At 28.3% G+C, this 21,067-nt stretch overlaps 1 protein-coding gene across 1 annotated transcript in view; it reads left to right on the top strand.

Moving 5' to 3' along the window:
- LOC107446818 (glutamate receptor ionotropic, kainate 2-like) overlaps window positions 1-21,067 on the top strand; it is a 96,841-nt gene that overhangs the window by 40,686 nt on the left and 35,088 nt on the right. Inside the window, exons 2-7 of the mRNA XM_071183227.2 lie at window positions 7,878-8,033; window positions 10,866-11,132; window positions 16,901-17,079; window positions 17,364-17,417; window positions 19,535-19,699; window positions 20,845-20,991. Of these exons, the coding sequence (XP_071039328.2) occupies window positions 7,878-8,033; window positions 10,866-11,132; window positions 16,901-17,079; window positions 17,364-17,417; window positions 19,535-19,699; window positions 20,845-20,991 (968 nt within the window). The remainder of the gene's footprint in view (window positions 1-7,877; window positions 8,034-10,865; window positions 11,133-16,900; window positions 17,080-17,363; window positions 17,418-19,534; window positions 19,700-20,844; window positions 20,992-21,067) is intronic.

Here is a 21,067-nt window from a genome sequence, read left to right as displayed (position 1 = left end):
ATATTCAAGCCATGTGGACTATTAGTTTCAATCTTACATTGTTGTTTACATAAAATTTCAAAACTATTAAAAATGAATTTAAAATTTTTTTCATGGATCTGTAAGATATGTTATAATGTACGTTTTAACATTTGCGAGTTAAAAAAATATGTTTTTTTCCATATTATTCATGTCTCAATTAACTGCTTACATTAAAAACCAGGAAAAATAGCTTGGGCTATCTATTTTTGGTATCAAATAAACACCCTGAGTCGAAATGCGTTTCATCAATTTAGAAAATATAAATCTTTTTAGGAAGCATACTATTAGGTAAAGTTCGTGCAGAGTGAAATATTCGACTAATGTGGAATATTAGATTCATTCCATCATAGTTTTTTTTACATAAAATTTACCAAACGTAGAAAATTATGTATAATTTTGTTTTAAAAATTAATAGATTGTTAAGATAAGTTCTAGTGTTCTACGTTTGACGTACGTGCGAATATACATATCGTACGTGCGAATATATAGCATATAAAAACCTGCTCAAATAAATCTTACTTCAGTGATATTCCTAAAATCTGAAATAAAACTTAAATTGGGGAATTTTTCTCGGTTAGAGAACGCTTTTCTAATCTTGTTTTGAAAAGACAGATTCAATCTAGATATAAAAGGATTGTTTATCCAAGCTAAATGTGAACCTCATGACAAGTAAACTATTGTATTAAAATTCAGCATTGTTTTAAGCTTGCGTGGTTTATTTGCTAATCATTTACTGGCATTTGCTAAGCTTTGTGATGAGGGTTGCTGTTAACATTAATACCCATCTAACACAACACTGCTCTCTTAGATTGTTCAAATTTTGAAGCATATTATTCAAAATACTTTATCATTTGTTTCTCTATATCCACGACGCTAATAAGTGTCGGACTACTAAATTGACATGAGTATTTATAGTTTTTGTCGCTTTCATATACAATTCTATTGTGTTTAACTCATGCAATGTCGTAACATATTATTACACAATAAAAAACACACTAGCTAAAATTTAAATTCAAAACAAAAAGCGTAATAAGGAAACGCGTAAAATAATGTTACAAGCATAAAATTATGTTCTAATGCGTAGTATTGCCCGAATAAAGAATGAATAATAATAAAAAAATGTGCTTGATGGAAACTTCACACCCCGTGAATGAACGTGACAAGTATTTCGATATCACAAATAGCATACTTCAATATTGGCGATGTTAAAGTAAATCTGGATGTCACTTGGCATGCGTCTTATTCAATAAAACTTTATTCCTATTTAAGGTCAACATTTACGACTAAAATGACATTCACGTAACAGCAAAGTTGCAGATATCACTCCCAAATAGCACATTTTATAACTTTTGTTCTGATCTGAATTCAATCAAAATATTTATAGTATTGTCAGTAATGCTAATATTGCGAAGATAAGTTACAGATTTCTGTGCACATAATACGACGTCATTTGAATTCAATTGCAAGAAAGTTTCTAAAGCAAAAGTTTTTTTTTTTTTTTTTTTACTAAGCAAATAAACATTTCTAAGTACACGAAGAAAAACATCTGATTAATTTACCTTACTCTATGTCAATAAATTTTCCGGCAAACAAGAAGTCGCTACTCTTGTTTTAAAACAAAAATATACCTATTTAACGCTTTCATTTGGTTATTTTTCCATTCATACGGCAATGGTTTATAGAAGATTCTGGTTTCTAAAATTATACTTCTTATTTGGTAATTTTTCCATTCATATGGAAATAGTTTATAGCAGATTTTGGTTTCTAAAATTACACTTCTTATTACAACACATTTAGTAAAAAATCTAAAACTAAAATGTATATTTGACTAAAAAAGAAGTTTTCTTGGGCCATGTTCTAAGCTCTCTTGACAAAATTAGCAAATTTCAAAACATTTACCAAGTTTTATCACTTATTATAAAATCATATTTTATTGTTAATTTTACCGAAGTTATCACCAAAGTGCTTCGATTAAAAAAAACTAGCCTTTTCAATGTTCCGATGATATAAGAAGCACGGTAATTCTTACCATAGTTTGATAATTTTAATCATACCCTTTTCTCAGAGTAGTTTTTTTTATAATTACATGCCTTTGAGTTCCATGAAATTCATGTTTTTGGAATATTTGTTTTGATATTACAAACTTTCTCTCTACAGTTGCTATTAACGTGTTTCAAAAATAATCTTTTCGCAATTCTGAAACATAATTTATTTCAAAATATTTTTTTTAAATTCGAAATAAAATTTATATTAGAATATATACTTACGGAATTAATTTCGGACTAGCAGAAAACTTAATTTGTATGCAACTAAATTTAAACTATCAGTTTCGTATGAGGTGTATAAATCTAGATGAATAATATAATTATACTTAATATTATTTACTACAAAAGTTAAAAAAATGAAAAAAAAATAAAAATTCATTTTATGAATTATAAAAATAATATATTTTACTTCCCAAACATTTGAAGTTAATAAATAATTTTTTTATAATTTTCTTTTCTTAAATAAAAGCATTGAAAAAACTTTTTAATAAGTTTTTTTCCCCTGATTGTTCTTACAGAATGCATCTACTATATTCAGTATTTGAATTTCATTTTTTCTTCAGTTTTATCTCACTATCAGTATATCAGCTGTTCGTAAAGTTTGTTTTTCTTTTCTTTTTTTACAATTTTATTTTACTATTTTAACCGAATAGCATTCAAATCGGCCATTTAAAATGATAAAAACACAGCATTTTGTATATGATACGATTAATGAAATGCTGACATTATATAAAATACTAAGTAATTGCATGTAATGCCTGGCTGGCAATATTATATACAGCAGCAAAAAGCCAATAAAGAAAGATGAGAATTGCCTAGTCATAAACTGTACATAACAGATTCCACATTTTTTATAATTATGAATTCCTTCGTATTTTGTTTCGGAACTCAATTGCTCTTTTAAAACATATTTTTGTTAAATAAATGTTAGATCAAAAACATTTCTACTGCTTTTGCTTGCTTTGACTGCATAAAAAGCGGCTTCCGCTTTAACTATATACTCTTCAAAAAGTTAGTCAAAGAATCTCTACAGACGCTATTTTGCTTCGTATCATAATAAAAAAACTATTTTTCACAATTCATAAGATGCATGATGAAAACTTTTCAGAGTTTTGATTTAATCTATTGAATGCTTGCTCCTTCTGAAGTTGTAGTAGCTAATCTTTAAGTAGCATCTGGCTTCAGTATTAACCCTTACAGAAAAATAAGGTGTTCTTGTGTTTGTTTTGAGGTTGACAGACGTAAAAAAACACGTGAGGTGGAAAATAAGGTTATATTTTGCACCAAAAACAATCTCATTAATAAACCTAAACTTAAACCTCAATTACACGTCCCTAAATCAACCTCATATATGACTCAGAAATAATTAATTTAGAACGAGTGAAATTATCCACACCTCAAATATGCAAAATTGCTTGAAGTGTAGAAAAAATAATCCATGCACTGCAAAAATAACCTCCCTAAGCTAGTTGCTCAAATCAACCTTAAGTGCGAATAAAACAATTTCATACACCTAGATTATGCACCTTGAGAAGTTATTCCTTTAAGGTTTTTTTTTAATCAACATCGAATAAACCTCAAATCAACTTTGACACCTCAAAACAATCTCAAATAAACCTCAACAATACCATAAATTTCTGTATTGAAAGCTATTTATTTACATAAAAATGTTTGATTTCGGTACTTATGAATCCAAAGCCCTTTTAAATAAAATGTTATAATAAAATAATAATTTCTTACTGTTCTGAATGCAACACTAATTAATCTATAACGTATTAATAAAATTATAAATTTAAATATATGTTAGTAATGTTATATTTTTCTTAATTATTGTTCCATCTTTTAAGTTTTTTTTTGTGTTTTTATAGTTGTTTTTTGAGGATCCCATGCTATTGATAAATACATATTCCTAGAATACTAGACATTTTGTTAAACACGTCTTTATAATTTCTTCTATTACATAATGCTTTTTTTTCCCTTAAAATATTACTCTTAATCCTTTGTAATCTTAGATATAAGCATAATTTAGGTTTAAAGAGTAATTTAAACGTAAAATATAAATAATTTAGAGGTAAAATGCTGTGCAAACTTATTTATTAAATTGATTCATAACGAATGGATAACTATTTCCTAAGCTTCTTATTTGGTATAAAATATGTCAGAGCGAGAGAGGTTTTTTTTCACAAGAAAGTTTTATAATCTCATAAATATTTTCATGACCGTCTCAATAGAAAAACTCAACAATGCATACCTTCAACTTCATAAATTATCACAAGACATTTATTACTTTTAGGATTAATGGAACTGCCATTTAGTTTGAAGAAGTATTTCTCACCAATAAGACATTTTTACTTTTGATCTGAAGTGAACTTTTGAAGTTAAATTTTAATACGCTAAGATTTTTATAGGAAGCAAACATTTTGTTCTTGTAATATCTGAAATATATAACTACACAAATTTTTGTAGATTGCGAAGAAAATTGCCACACATAAAAAACGGCTTAAGAATTGCATGCTTTAAAAGTTTTTCAGAAATTATTTGACTCTATTAAACACTAAAGATAAAATTGGTGCTCTATAATATATGTTTAAATTTATGATTAATGTTAAAATCTGGTTTAACCCGGAAATTCTCGCGGGGGTCATTTTAGGACCCCATGCTATTTATAAATACCCATTCCTAGAATACTAGACAATTGATCATCCCTTTTTATTTACAAATAAGTTTTTCTGCTTTATCTGCTTTTTCTGAATAATTTTTAAGTTATTTTCGGCATTTCTCCTCCCTCAATAGACGTTTTATCAGTTACTAGAATCATAGAAATATCCCACGTGTCTTTCCGTTTTTTTCTACAAATTAGTTTATTTCTTGTTGTGAATAAGTTTATTCCATGATTTTTCGTCCCCGATTAACGCTATTTCTTCTGGTTTACTAAATCGCAATGAGCACAAGAACTATTTGCTATCTAGCAAAAATACACTAACTGTGTATAAAATGTATAAATTGTATATAAAAACTGCATCGCTATGCCACATATTAGTGATTAACATCAGCATATTTTTTGTCAATCAGAGTTTTAATGATGAACAAGTTCAGATATTAACAGTTGTTGTTACCTGCAATAGATAAATTAAGATCAACTAAAAGTTTAATATTGTCCATATTTTTATTTTTTCTCAAGAAAAATAATTTCTATTTGCATTTATTGTCCTAAGAAATTATACAAAAGTAAAAAATGCTATATTTATGCACGTTAATATTAAAACAAAAATATCATGTACAATGTAATCATTTATATATCAATTATATCAGAAGTAAATATTATCATATTTTGTTAAATTTTATCACAAAAAGAATGGTAAAAAGTTTCAAATAGTTAATCAATAAAAATTCAACTCAAGTGTTAAATTTTAGGTAGAAATGTAACGTTTTTCAGCAGCGTATCAATAAATTTCATTTGGGATTATTCCATGGCCCTACGCCTCTTAACATTCGTTTAGGAGGCGCGTCCTCCCGGTTGTAACTTTGTGTTCATTATTCTAATAAATTAAGTTTGCTCTCGAGAAAATTCTTCAAGCAAGAAAAACTTATAAATTTTTATTTTGAATTATATTTGACAATCTGTAAGTTCTCGTACCAATAAATCATGTGCATTTTAATAACGGTATTTTTAATCAGTTTTTAAATTGAATTTTTTTGGATGAGTTTTGAATTATCTAGTTTAGAAGTAACACTTTCACAGATAAGATGTTGTGGTAAGATTTATTCAAGGACCAGGTTTAGAGCTAATCTAAGCCAGGTCCTTGAAATTATGTAAATGTTACATTACAGAAAATACGTAAAATTATTAAATTTATGCTGTTGAATAATCAGACCTTATTCATAGAAAAAATATTCATTTAAGAGTACCCAACTGAATTGTGATAATATTTCCGGAAATGAAGTCCAAAAATCTGGTAATAGAAACCAAAATATACGGTTTTCAAACCATTAATAAGCTAATTTTTCCATTCATAATATAACGGTGTACTGGAAACTCCAGTTTTCAAAATTATAGTTCTTTTAATCATGCATTTAGTAAAAAATACAAAACTGAAGAGTAAATTGAACCGAATGAATGGTTCTTATGCCATGTTTTAAGGTATCATGATAACATTATTAAATTTTATCGCATATTATAACAGTATTTTTTATTTTTAATTTTACCGAAAGCATTACAAAAAAAGTGAAGAGTTCCCAAAAAGCTGGAAACACAGCAAGTTTTATCATATTCAAGGTTGTTTTTACCTAACTTCTTCCATCCTTATTAAATATATAATTCTGCTAAAATGAATGAATAACCATAATTATTTAATATCTGAAGTACTTTTCTAATCTATAAGTACAATCTATAAGTACTAAATATGTATACTAATAATTGATTATAATTGCATAATTCAGTTTCTGTAATTATAATACAGGAAGTTTAGTAACACAACAGAGTAATAGTAAACAGTAACCATGCGTCGGCATTAATGCGTTACTATAGTGACCGCTGCTGATTGATATTTGCTTTAGAATTCTCTTTTTCACTTTTAATTGTGTTATGCATTAAGGTGGTGAGTTCATTTTTGAGATATGGGACCAGAGAGATCCCATAAATACTTTTTGAGTTGTGAATAAAAGAGAATTTCATCGTTTGAACGATATTTTTGTTTTTATTATTTTAATTAAGAATTAGAAATTCAAACCTACAGTTCAAACTGGATATTTTTCAATACTAATTCAGGTGAATATTACAAATAAAGAAGGTCCAAACTGATCGGCACTGTCCCAAATCGGCCACTGAAGCCAGAAAAAAATGATGCCAAGGCCTAAACTTACCGAGGCTGAAAAAGCCAAAGAACGCAGGCGGAAATACCTTAACGAAACACAAACAGAAAAACGAAAGGATTCCGTTCGCAAATGCAAGCATGAAGCCCGTCCCTCACAAAAGTACCAAAGTGGTTGAGAGAGATGAACCCTACCGAAGAGCAAATGGTGACTCTGCGAACCTCTTTCATGCAAATACGAGAACTGGGTATTGATCACCAATTAGAAATAAAAGGATCCATTGCCCACGTACTCAATGACATGTACAATGACATGTACCAATCCGAAAATGTTAATATTGATCTCGATTGGTTGTTCAATGTCTATTCAGTCATCAAAAGAATTTACACAGAATGCGCCTGAGCTGCAGTGAAATATATTTGCGAAATTGTTTACAGAGCAGTTCAGGATTAACAGTTAAAGATGTCCAAGATGAAAACAGAATAAAGTTGCTTTTCCGAAAAAAATTAGACAACAACCATTTTTCCAATGGGTAACCAGTGATCACCTTGCGGCGATCAATTTTTTTTATTAATATATTTTTGTAATTTTTTGATAGTTTATTTCCAAAGTGAAGTTTGAAAGGTTTTGTAGTTGCTTTCAATTTATTTTAATTTTATATTATATATTTTGCTTATTTATTTATTTTACCAAATATATATACTAAATATGTATACTAATAATTATAATAATTTTACTAAATTAACATTGCAAACCAAAACAGGTAGAAGATGTGTTCGAAAATACGTACGAGATGAATACAAATTCATTGGGGTAAAATTAAGACTGAAACAGGGTAGGAAAAAAATAATAGCTGGAGAATTGAAGAAGTGAAAAAAATGCTTTATATTTTTTTACCTTGTAATTATTGCATAAATTTTTTACATGAAAACTAGTCGTAAGACAATTGAATTATACCTGTTTTCAAGCTAATTGATTTTTTTCTTGTTTATGTTTTAGTTGGTCTCTTTGAAGGCAAAGACACGGAGTCAGAAAAGCATATGAGATATGCGATAGACAAACTAAACGGCAACAAGACAATCTTACCCAGAATAAGACTATCAGCTCACATAGTTAGAATACAACCAAACGATAATTTTCATGTTGGCAAAAAAGGTAAGCGCATTTATATTAAGGCGTAAATATCTGACGTAGAAACAGTTAGGGGAAACTATGACCACTATTGACTTTTTTTTTATCATTTAGAACCCGTTCACGTCTAATTAAATGTTTTAAAGGTTATGGAGTGTTTTTTAACTCTTTAGTAATGTAGCGAAAAATAGACTTTCTGAATTGCTTACGTGGATTTTTTATGGCAAGGTCATGACCACCAGTTGATACACATTTTAGAACTGTAATTGACTCATGGTCTGACACTTCTGACTTTTGCTCTCGCCATGCACATTTCAGGGCTATAATTGAACCCTCATTATTTATATAGAATACAAAGTGGGCTTTTTCTGATAATATTAGTTTTTCCTTCTCATACACCACTTTTGATTCTTGTCTTTATGGTTAAAATTGCTGAAACTTTCTGGAAAAGTGTTAGGTTGGAACAATGATTAAAGGTGCTCTGCTTTTTCCAAAGACAAGCAAAGATGTTTCTCCCTAATGCCTAGATACCCATCTTCCTCTAGATTTTTCATTCTCTAATACCTTGGAAATAGATTTTTCTTTAACACGATGGTTCAACAAGATGCACAGTTTCTTCCCTGTCAGAAATATAACCAAATTTGGATATAGTCATCAAACATTCCACAAGTTCCAGATCTTCTTTAATTGTTAAGAAAATTAAATTTAGGGGTTAGACTCTGAGCTCTTTGATTCTCTGAGTTAACTTTTCCATAAGATGGATTGTTATATTTTGCTACGCCATGTTTTCATCTAGCTTATTTCTGACTCTGAGGTCTCTACATCACCATGGCAACATCAGATTTAAGAAATAAAATGGAGAAGTCATCTTTTTTGTGAATGCTTTAGGCTTTTTTTTTAAATAGAGCAGCGTGAAAGTCATTCATTTTGAGTAAGCACTCCACATGGTTAAAATCAGCCAAAAATCGGGGTAATATTTATCAAATACTTTTAACAAATAATCTTTAAAATGTAGACACAATGATTAAAAATAAAAATAAATGTCAAGTGCTTAGTTATAAACTATTTATATCACATTAAATCGACTACCGCTAATACTTTTTTTTCAAAACTTTCCATATACTTTTAAAACTATTTTAATATTGTATCAGTATTTTATTTATCAACTATTTAAAGATTTGTGAAACAAAGTAAAATAAATTAAACTATACTAAATGCATATTTTTTTAATTTTTAATTTGCACAATCATTGTGAACAGCACGCTGATCACAATTACCCCATTGCCATATTTACCCCACTTGACTCCTTATAAATAGTTTAGAATCTAGAAATGTTATAAAGAAACTCTTAGTTCCGATTATTAAGATGTATCAAGATAATGTGATTTTTGTTGAGAAAACACTGACTAGTATAATCTCTCGCACTTAAATAAGTCAAATAATAATTTTGCAAGATAGTTTACATGTTATATTTTTTATGGATAAAAGGACCGTTTTATTATGATTGAGATATAAAAACAATGAAAAAGACACAAAATGGCCTCTAAATTTAAAATATAGGATTATTTTAAACTAAGTAAGATTTAGAATGTGCAAAAGTGATATTGTAGGATTGCTGAAACGAAAAAGTACGCAGTATTAACCGTAATGATCTTTTATGTATGTTTTAGAAACAATCTCAAAAAAATTAAACAGAAAAAAATCAGAAAACACACCTATAAGCGAAAATGGACAAAAGAACCATTCATATCCCACCAATAACCATTAAGGATGGTAGTAGTAAAACTTTCAAAGCTTGTTTGACACTCAGAAGACAGAGAGTATTCGGATGGCGAATATTAGGAACATCTCTAAGTTTATCGGCAATCGAAGTATTCTTGAGATCCTCGGCAGAGATATAGAAAATTTCAAAAGCGTTTTCTTTTTCTTCTTCCTCATCTAAAATTTAAATTTAGGATCGCTAATGCGCATTCTGTTCTGATTTTATTTTTGACAAAAGTTTTAAAAATAAACATTAAGCGTGGATGGTAAAAATTACCAAGTAAAATAAAACATGAATTATATTCTATATATTATTTCATATAAATGCAACTATATTGTTTAGCCTTTATTGCAACGAACTCAGTCATCTTTTTCATGTCAATAATATTAAAATAAGGAAAAGTATAGCATTTAAATGCACACTTACTAGTTTTTGTACGTACTCTTTTAAATAAAAAACAGGAATTGAAACAGCTTTTTTATATCTTACTTAATGAACAATATTTTCTCTAAATCAAACATAAATGCATTAAAATTTTAAAAAAGTAAGAAAAAAACTGAAAATAAATTCATGGAAATTTCCAATTTTTTCTAAAGGTAATTTGACAGAGTCTTAGCACAAATTAGCCAAAACCAAAATTTTTTGATTGCAAATGCTTAATGTTACCCCTCACCTCATCACACTGTGGCATCGTTTTTACTCGCTCAAAATTTTGCACATTAACAAAACATTTTACATGCGTTTGAAATCTATTAAAACTTTTGCTAGTTTCACCAAACACTAATCAATAATATACAAAATTATGAATAACAAATCAAATATTTCAATTAATAATATTAAAAATATTATAAAAATAATATCTATAATGCATAATATGTATATAATAAGAAATATAAAAATAACATAAATAATAAAAAATACATTATGAATTATATAATTGAATTTGTTCAATAACATAACATAATCATCTTTCTTCTTGCCTGTTTAAAATAAAGAATATGAAAATGACTTCGTAGTTTTAATTTGAAAAAAGGCAACTTATGTAAAGGTTCACTCCTATAATATGAACAAGAGCAATCTCGTTTGCTTTTCAGTTTGTGGACAAATCGACGTCGGTACCTTGGCCATCGTGGGTCCACATATTCCGTCCAAACTTCCTGTGGTCCAATCCACTTGCAGCGTTATGAATGTGCCTCATCTTAGCACAGCACCAACTACTACTACTGTAACAAAGAAGGGGGTTCATGGCTCATACACTCTGCATCTGCATCCACCAGACAGTGCCTTAAGTCAAGCCCACAGGGACATTATCATGTCAAGGGGATGGAAATCTTTCACCATCATATACGAAGATGCCAGATGTAAGTGTTATTTAATTTGACATTACAACATGCTTGATGATTAGCACTTTTTGTTTTGTAAAATTCCTGCATTGGTTTTTTAGTTTGTTCATCGTATAGAGTTTTACACAAGTAAAGTATTTTTTTTATCACGAATTGACATTATTATCAAATTAATTAGGCTAAATTTATTTTATGTTAAGTTTCATTACTAATCCAAAATCGAAATTGAAGGTAAAAAATATTTTATGCGATTAATAACAAAATACGTTGAGTAAAATTTAAAAAAAAAATTATATATTATGCGACTGTATTGGTATTAGACGTAAATGATAAAATAGATAACATTAAAAAGTCCCGCAGTCTAGCAAGAAACATTAGGCGATCTTTCTTTTCCGACGTATTCATAAATTTGATTATATTTAACATGAATTTGATTTATTAGAATGCAGAAGAACAACGAAGATAATACTTCGATTAACGTAACAGACATCTTAAAAAGGACCGACAAACTGAAAAATCAATTAAAGAAAACAGACATACACTGTTAGCTGCATTCTATGAAGAGACCATAGACAAAATTTCAAAATTATCAACGAAGTTCGTCTGCAAGTGGGACCGCTAACTAAGCTGACAATAAAAGACTGATTTCAAACTAATCACCTCTAGCAACAACAATGAGGTTCATAAAATGCATATTTCTTTAATTATTTGGAAGATATATGAAAATAAAGCAAAATTATAAATTTTTGCACCATTCTTCGGTTTAAAATTCCCGAGTTTTTATTATTTTTTATTGGATTAGCATAGACTTATTTCGTTGAATATTTCTTAGTTAAACTTCAAATCAGCTTATAAAGTTTTGAGCTAGGAAAATAAACTTCTCTGAAAGAAACTTGTAAGAAACTCCGCATCATACTACGGAGAAAAAAATGCGGCACTCAGTTTATTGGTAATTTTTATCGTAAAGTCCATTTACCCGAACATATGCTTATGTACCGAACAAACCTAATGTACCTCAATTTTTACTGTAATAACAAACCTAAAATCACCGAATCATTCTAATTAAATATACATTACTGTAAAAACTCAAGGTATAATATTTTATTGTAAAATCGATTTTACGGTTGAGGCACCCAAAGGCCCTTTACTTTATACCGTAATTAGATCCAGAATTTGTTTACAGTGTATGTATTTTACATTTCACAATTAAAAGATATACGGTTATCTAAGTTTCTGTCACAGTACATTCCATCAAAAATTCTCACTCTGTATTTCATATTATACTAATTATTATCATATTATACTATTATTTTTATCTATTAATGATTTTTAAACATTAACTATCAGACAATGTATTTTTGACATATTATATTCCAAATTTTAGAAACTGAACTGCATTTATTTTTTACTTTGAAATAAATCCCAAAAAGAGAATTTATTCAAGGATTCTTAAAAGAATTTTTTAACTAAATAAGTTTTATCTTAAGTAAAAAAATTTTCTCGAAAACAATAGATAAGCTCTTTTTATTTTCAAAAACGAAAAAAAAACAGTGCCTTAACTATGAAACCATTTCTTTAACTAAAAAAAAGAAAGTCTAGAAAGAAAATATATTCTGCTTTACTTTAAAATAGATTTAGCATCAAAACTATTCCAAATATTCAAGATGTGAAAAAGTGTAAGCCGTAACATTAACCCAAAAGCTTAAAAGAATGCTGAAATAGGAATTTACCCGCATACATTTCTTTCGTGCAGATTCTGATGTCATTTGAAATCAATGGTTCTATATTTTTTTTGAAATTCAGTAGAAGCAAAAGAAAGAAAAAGTACTTTAACAACCTACTTGGAAAGCTTCCAAAGCCTAGATTTAGAAAACTTGCTTATCCAAAGCGTCTATGCGTCTCACAGAGTGGCGACTTATTTTCTACTGAAGCTTGAAGAGCCCTTCCTATCAGTTGTTGCTTGTTTTAGTTTATTTTGTTGGAAAATTTTATGCTCTAACGGCAGAAATGCATTTCCTTTGTAAATCTAATACTCACAAATTGTTCATACATTTTTTGTGTTTTGTAATGTTCAAGAGAAAAAGAGATAATCTGCTTGGAGAGGAAAAATGTGTCTGATAAAAATTACTCTAATGCGTCTTTCTCAAAATGTCAACTCTGTTGTATATAATCTAATATACTTCTCCGATGATAAAAAAAACTCGTATGACATTTAAATTGAATGTTTCATCTATGGGACCTATTTTCATATTTAATCTAATGTTAATTTAAATAATTTTTACATTTTACCCATTATTTATGCTTAATGTTGAGGTTATGAATTACATAAGCGCTGATACGGAATCTTCAAACAAGTTCAATAATGAACAAGAATTCAAATTTTAAGTTGGACCAACTTGATGCTTAACGGGATCAAGCGTATCTTATGCGGGAGTCAGATCATTTAGTTTTCCTCATGATCAAAATGTGCAGCTTTGATTTTTTTTGAACCGGTTAAGGTTTAATATCATTTTTGAAAAGGGTACAGTCACAATTGCTTTGCAAATAAAAATTTGATCTGTGGAAAATAATAAGAAGTTAAAAGCATTGCATCTTATTTTGGTTATCTATTTGGAATATCTATAGCATTTTATTTAAATTATCTATTTGCATCTTATTTGGATATTGCAACTTATCTTCTACTGAAGCTTAAAGGCCGTTCATACCTGTCGTTGCCCTTTTTAGCTTATTTCGCTAGGAAATTTTATGCTATAACGACAAAAATGCTTTTCCTTTGCAAATCTAATACTCACAAATTGTTATACTCAAACATTAGATAATGCTTTTATTGAAAACAATTATTATTTTTGATTCAGTTTAAAAAAATGATCAAATGAATTTTTTATTTTAAATATTCTTCTTCTGAAAAGTTTTGTAGTAAAATGATTTTTCTAAAAATGCCTATAGAATATTTAAAGTTTAACGGAAATTAATATTCTTTGTAACAATAAGGACTACGAACTACTCTACTATACTAATTTTTGTAACACACTTCATTAAGCACAATAAATTAAAATGAAGACATCATATTAGCATTAAACGTGAAAAAAATATTCATAAAATTAAAACAAGAACTGATTATTTAGTTGCATTTCATTTTACTACCGCATATTTCTATAAATATATCATGAAAAGAAAGCTAAGGTAAATTAATAGTTGTTTTTAAATATTTAATTGATGATAATTAAAAATAGTATATGACCTCTTTGAGAAGAATAATTACGTGTCTAAATTAGCATTTACTTTGTAATGCGAATAAAATATTCATGATGTGCAGTAATAATTCATGTACTCTTATTGCGTCATCACTGGTTCATCATTTTGAAATTCAGAATGTTATCCCTTTTAACACTTTTACACTACTTCTACGTGATTTTAAAATAAATCTGCTTAGTGATTAACCTACAGTTTGTTTGAAATCCATTTATCAATATAATTATTCCCAATGAAATAATGAGTGAAGAAGTAGTAAATATTCTAAGAGAACCGCAATCTAAAAGATCTCAGCATGTTCCCAGCATTAAATCATTACTCACACCGCTAACTGTCAAAGCTATTCGATTCTGAATTAGAGGAATTCATTATTATTTGAAAAGATTCTTGTGTAAACTCATCAACGGAATGATTTAAAGGATTTCTATTTGATTATCTGATCTACATAGCTGCTTCATTTTCATAAATCACTGAAGCACTAAATTATCGATGCAAATTATAAGTTATCTATCATGCTTTTGTTAAGTTTGCCTATCATCTATTCATTCGTTATCGACCTAAGCAGGAATCTATTGACAATGATGAAGAACGTAAATATCACAAAACGTATTTCATTCAAGAGAAAATTCCATAGAAATTTAGGAGTGTTGTTTGGAAAATAAATTACTATCTAAGCGCTAAGCTTTCGGTTAAAATTGTGCTACAGCATGAACAATTCTCAAGTCGAATAACAAGGATAGAGACTTGTTTAATACTATGAACCAATAAGCACTGATGATTATATGCTGAAACACAGCAGGGATTGCGATGAAGTGAAATTAAAACATCGAGACGGAGAACATTGTTGGTAATATTTATGCGCCTTGAAGCATAATATTGCACGATTTCTGTCTTTCTTAGCCTAGTAAAACCGAATTAATGAACTGCTTTATCTAGCTGACATTAGATTAGGCACCTCTTTCGTTCAACTCTGATAATAAGTGGCTTACCTTACTAACTACGTTATATTGCTATATACTTCTTTCATAGTACAAGAAAAAAGGAAAAATCAGGTGAAATTATTGTATTGTATGGAAATAATATTTCCAATAAAAAAACATAATATTTTCAAATAAAGTCAAAATGTACGGTATTTAAACCATTCATTTGGTATAATTCTTCCATTCAAAAGGTAACGAATCGCCAGGAATTAAGGTTTAAAAAAATTATAGTTCTCATTATCATAAATTTAGTATAAAATACAATACTCAAAAATAAATTTTACAGAATAAATAGCTTTTATGCCATACTCTAAAGCGTCATGATAAAATCATCAAATTTTACCATGTTTACAAAATTTTATCATAGATTATAAAACATACTTTATTATCAATTGAACCTTTAATTAATTGCTTAAAAAATGGTCATGCTTTTTATGTTCCCAATCAGCCAGAAATAAGGTAAATTTTGCCATATTCTAATAGCTTTCACCATACTTTTTTCTCGATGCATGATTCAAAGTATTGATATTATTGAGAGTATTTTTAAAGCAATACATTTTTGAGAGTGTAAGAATTCACTGCTAGAAAGATAGGGATATCTATAGTTGAATATACTCATATTTGGCATGAGTACTAGTCAGACCAACGAACATTTATTTGAAGACGGATTATGTTAAATATGTGGTGTTAAAAAGCTCTGATTTTGGAGCAAATTAAAGTTTAGCCAGAAGGTAGGAGATTAGGTGTAGACCCCGTAAACGGATGATGATGAAAAATTTTTAATGTTGCTACCAATACAGTTTCAATGTCTCTGACTTAAACATTAGGTACTTGAACAGAATTATGATATAATAGTGAATTACGAGAGCTTTCTAAAAGTGTCATAAAAAACAATGGCATTATAATATAGTAAAGAGTATTTCATATCAAAATAATTTTTGAATAATAACAATTTACTAGTTCTTTTTATAAAATCTTACACTCAACTTATTTGTTTTAACATTAGCAAGACCTAAGCACTTTATTTCTTTAAACTCTAAACGTTTTTTGGAAGTCTTGAGTGTGTGTTTTAATTTCATTTAAATGGTCATCAATAACATAAATACATTGATAGTTAATATAGACCTATCTAAACGATTGTTAAAAAAAAGAATTATGGCAAAGTTGGCAAAGTAGACTTACTTTTTTATGAAAAATGGGGAGTTATTAGGAAATATTTTTTCTCTTTGAGTTTTAATTTCATTCGCTTATATATGATTTACTTTAAAGAAGCACATTGTTGGTCAATGTGATTTTCAGTACTAATTGATACGGTTTTCTTCAAAACGATAAGGTAGATGCAAAGACGAGAATCAAAAGTTTTCAAAATGTATTCAAGTCCAAAATATTCCCTATCTGTCTTGAAATTACTTGAAAAACCTAATATGTAAAAAAAAAGAGATTATATAATTAATTCATTCTAATGAGAGCTTACTAAATTAAGTTAGTTGCTTGTGTCAATAGGTAATTTTTCTCAAGCTTCTGGTTCTGTAATGGAGTTACTTTTTTTTCTAGCACTTCCTCGCCTGCAGCATCTTATCATGATGGCAAATGATGGTGATGTTAAAATAACATTAAGGGTGCTGGAAAGAGGCCTCCATTATAGAAATTTGCTCAAAGAAGTCAGTAAAAAAGGCGAAACCAATGTTGTTCTTGATGTCCCAACGTCGAAAATAACAGAAATTTTATCAATGGTAAGCAACATTCTAGAGATCATTACTTCAAGCTAAATCGTTATAAAAAATTAAACCCGTTTACCTATTTTAAAAGTGGAGACTAACATATAATCTTTTGAAATAATATTGTCTAATTTAAAGGAAAATTAGAATAATTAATGGAAACAATATATAGTAATGGTATTTTCTTAATTTATTTATAGGCCATGTATAATTTTTTTATTAATCGCTGTACAAACTTTAATCATGAAGCAAAATGTTTTCTTTATAAAGGTTTAAAATCTTTAATTATATTCTTTTAGGCTCAGACGTTTGGAATGATGACAGAATATCACAATTACTTTATCACATCTTTGGTATGTATTTGTTTAAATAGCATATTTTAAATGTGTCACAACTAGTAAATTAGTAGGAATTAAATGTTATAGAGAAATTTAGTTAAGAGAATGGTAAAGAATCGAATTCTTGATAGCATCTTTTAGACTCTATACGTTGAATAATAAAGCACATAAGTGTAATCTACATTTAAAAAAACAGAGAATCCGAAAAATTTGAAACACAGTTATCAAAACTGAAAGAAATTTAAGAAATAAAAAAATGAGAACTCAGGCAAAATAATAATAAGTACTAAATAAAACTACAACTTGAATCTTATAAAAATGTTCCTGACTTTTGTATAATTCGATTAGTACAAATTACTTAAATTTTTAAAATTCACTTTCTAATTAAAAGTAATATGTTTTATACATTTATATAGGTGGAAAGATAAACCAAGTACAAGGCAAATATGCTCTTCCTGTCATACCATGAGCAATATTTAACATGATTGATGTGGTTTTGATATGATATACGTCAAGAATACTTTCCAAACTATTTTTAAAACTTAACCTCATTCAAAAATTCCAGATTTGCAAAAAAAGAGTTACTTATGATACTTATTTTAAAGTGATATATTTTTTTTAAATAATTTTTTTATGAATCGTTTTGCTAAATTTTCCCTTAAAAGACATTTTGAGTTTACGATAAAGAAATTATGCTTTTAAAACATTGTTCAGTATCTTACTTACAAAATGCACAACGATTTTAATTTTTAGGAAACTAAGAAAGCTGATCATTTTGTTGTCATAACTTCTATAATAATATAATAACTTCTGTACTGATATTGACTTAATATAATTTAATTAAGAGCATGTTTTAAAATAATTTTAAAATTTTTCATGAAAGATGAATCGGCATTCGATTTGTCAACACTTCGAATGGCTAAAGTTCTGTTTATAAAAAAAATTTAGTTTGGCAGACATTTTTCTTGTAAGTTTCATACACCAGCTCTTTAGCCTTTTAAGTTTTAACTTAATCCAAAAATCAAAGGAGCCTCTGGATCAAACATTGGAATAATCTAGCCTTCGTGGAGGACTTCTTGATGGATTTAACTCGCATTTATGGTATATGAAAATTAAAACCACAAAAATCCCTCACGATCAGCTCGACGGCAATGGAATTCTAATCCATGATCCGTTTACCACTGAGAATACTTTACTTCAATACTAGGTGGTGTTGGTTAGGAGCAGAACTAATATGGACCTGCCAACACCAGCTCATGTTCAGGCAATTGCGCTTAAGTGACTAAATGGTCATGTATGGCTTTGGCAAACTATTATTTGAGCATGTTCACACAGAACATATGAACAATGCCCAACGCGTGATAGACAGAAACTTATAACTGCTTCGCTTTTTGTGAAAATATTTGTCTCAATTTTAAATAAAATTTAAAACCAATTAATCCAGAATTATATTTGTTTAGATTTGGAATGAAGTTGCGACAAATATTTATATTTTAGCAATGAGCTCAAATAATTAACTTCATTACTTAACTAAATAAAAAGATAATAATTTTCCATTGAATGACTTTACTCCTAAGATTCAAGACGTTGGCCAGAAGTATGCAGGCAATTCAGAGAAGCTCAACAGTTGCCATAATTCTTATTGTGTGCGATGCTGCTAGTCGTCTTGTACTGACACCTTTGGAAGCAGCCTCTACTTCCCTACTAAACTTAGACAATAGTCGGTTAGTGGTACGCAATGAGTGTGCTTTTGCCACACTCATAAACATCAGCTAACTATGGGTGCCACTACCTTAAATTTCATCGTTTCACTGGAAGCACGTTCTTCAACTCCAGTCATGATAACACCTTCTAAGTTGGTAATTATCAATAGCGACAGCAAAATGAAAGGGAATTCTCTCTAAATCTACGGACTTACCAATCACATGCTGTCAGAGCCATTTAGGAATTTCCCGTTGCTCAGGTCCATTTGTGTCTTCTTCATTGGTTGTCCCTGCATCACCCTGTATAGTTCCTAGTGAAAATCGTTGCGTCAGTCATTTTTGTGTACCTCAGTATATTTGTAGTCATATTATTAAAATACAATTACAAATAAGGAATTGGCACTTTTTAATTTCTTAATTTATTTATAGGATTTGCATACAGTTGATTTACAAGATTTTCAACATGGGAGAGCAAACATTTCTGGGTTTCGCCTGGTTCAGCCCACAAAAACAAATAGTATATATGTCCCTAGAGAATGGCTCCTAGGGGATATTTACTACGGCCGTATAAATAAAAAGTTGCCTCCTGTGAAGGTAGGCTAAATGTAAGATATCTTTTATCAATGTCTTTATTTTAAAAACGATGAAAACTAAGAAATTTAAAGTTTCATTCAAAGACACGCTTTTTTAATTAAAATATTTATGTTTTATTCAAATACACGCTAAAACGTTGCGTAGATTTTTCTATAGTATTTAATAGGAAAATGTAAGTTTTTAAAATTATTTTTGTTAGGAATTAAATTTATCTTATTTTTTTTATTTTAAAAATGTGCTGCAGTTGGGATTTTGATAAATGCAGTGATATCTTAACTATTAATGACAGTTAGTAAAAATATATACTTCTTGCGTGTCATTTAAATATATAGCAAAGAAAAATTAACCAAGCATATTTTAGATATATTATTATGAAAGCAAATTTCATTTCACATGTTATTTGAAATCGTGAGTCTGTTTATCGGGTGTTTAGCACAGTATATTTGGTGCACATTTTGAAAATAAATAAGTTATTAATAAAAAAAATACTTTAACTGGCACAATATTTTCCTATTTAAATCAATGTTTCTAATTAGCATTATTTAAAAGAAGTTATCTTTAAAATATTTATTATTAAATTATAAATAGTAACAAAGATTCCTTTTATGAAATGTTTCAAACATTGAATTTTTGGAAAATTTCTTTGTTAAATTCAGAAAATAAATAAAGAAAAAAAGTAAATGCTCACATAAATGAAATTAAAAAAGAAACATTTTCATTAAATAAATTAAAGTTTGTACAATTAACAGATTAAAATATCGGTTTTTATTTCTTTCCCGATAGTTTACTTTTTTTATGCTTGTAAACAACCAGAGAAAATAATTATTTACTGAAATTGAAAGACAATTCATTTCATTAAAAAATGATTAATTTCGTATTATTCTAATTTATTTTTCTTTCCACGAAATTAACCACCGAGTTATATAAAATAAATGTCGATTCTTTCTTTTTAAAATGCAAGTGCTTAAAATGTGTGTTACTTTTGAAAAATACATTTAAAAGCATTATTTTTGTTTAATGCATGATTTTTTCATTTTGTATTTGTATGAAATAACATTTTTGCATTGTATGTTTTAAAATGATTAAAAATGTATGTAAAAATTTTCTTTTTCAAAATAGTATAAATTGGTTTTACGTATTTTCAGACACAACTAGCGATGTTGTATGACTCCATTAAGTTGCTAACGGAAGCTATACAAGAAATGAATGAAACTCTAAAATTTAACAGTCGTTCTTGCTCCAAAGCAGAATCTTGGCCACAAGGCCGACAGTTGCTCAACTACCTCAAAACAGTAAGTTTCATTTCTCGGTTTTGAAAACAATTTCATTCATATTATATTAAAAATATAGCAAGTAACAAAAATAATT

Source organism: Parasteatoda tepidariorum, chromosome 7 (assembly GCF_982258835.1).
Source record: "Parasteatoda tepidariorum strain Cologne lab strain chromosome 7, Ptep-v5.0, whole genome shotgun sequence".
Classification (NCBI taxonomy): domain Eukaryota; kingdom Metazoa; phylum Arthropoda; class Arachnida; order Araneae; family Theridiidae; genus Parasteatoda; species Parasteatoda tepidariorum.
The sequence above is the reverse complement of the archived record's forward strand: the minus strand, read 5'-3'. Positions and strand labels throughout refer to the sequence as shown.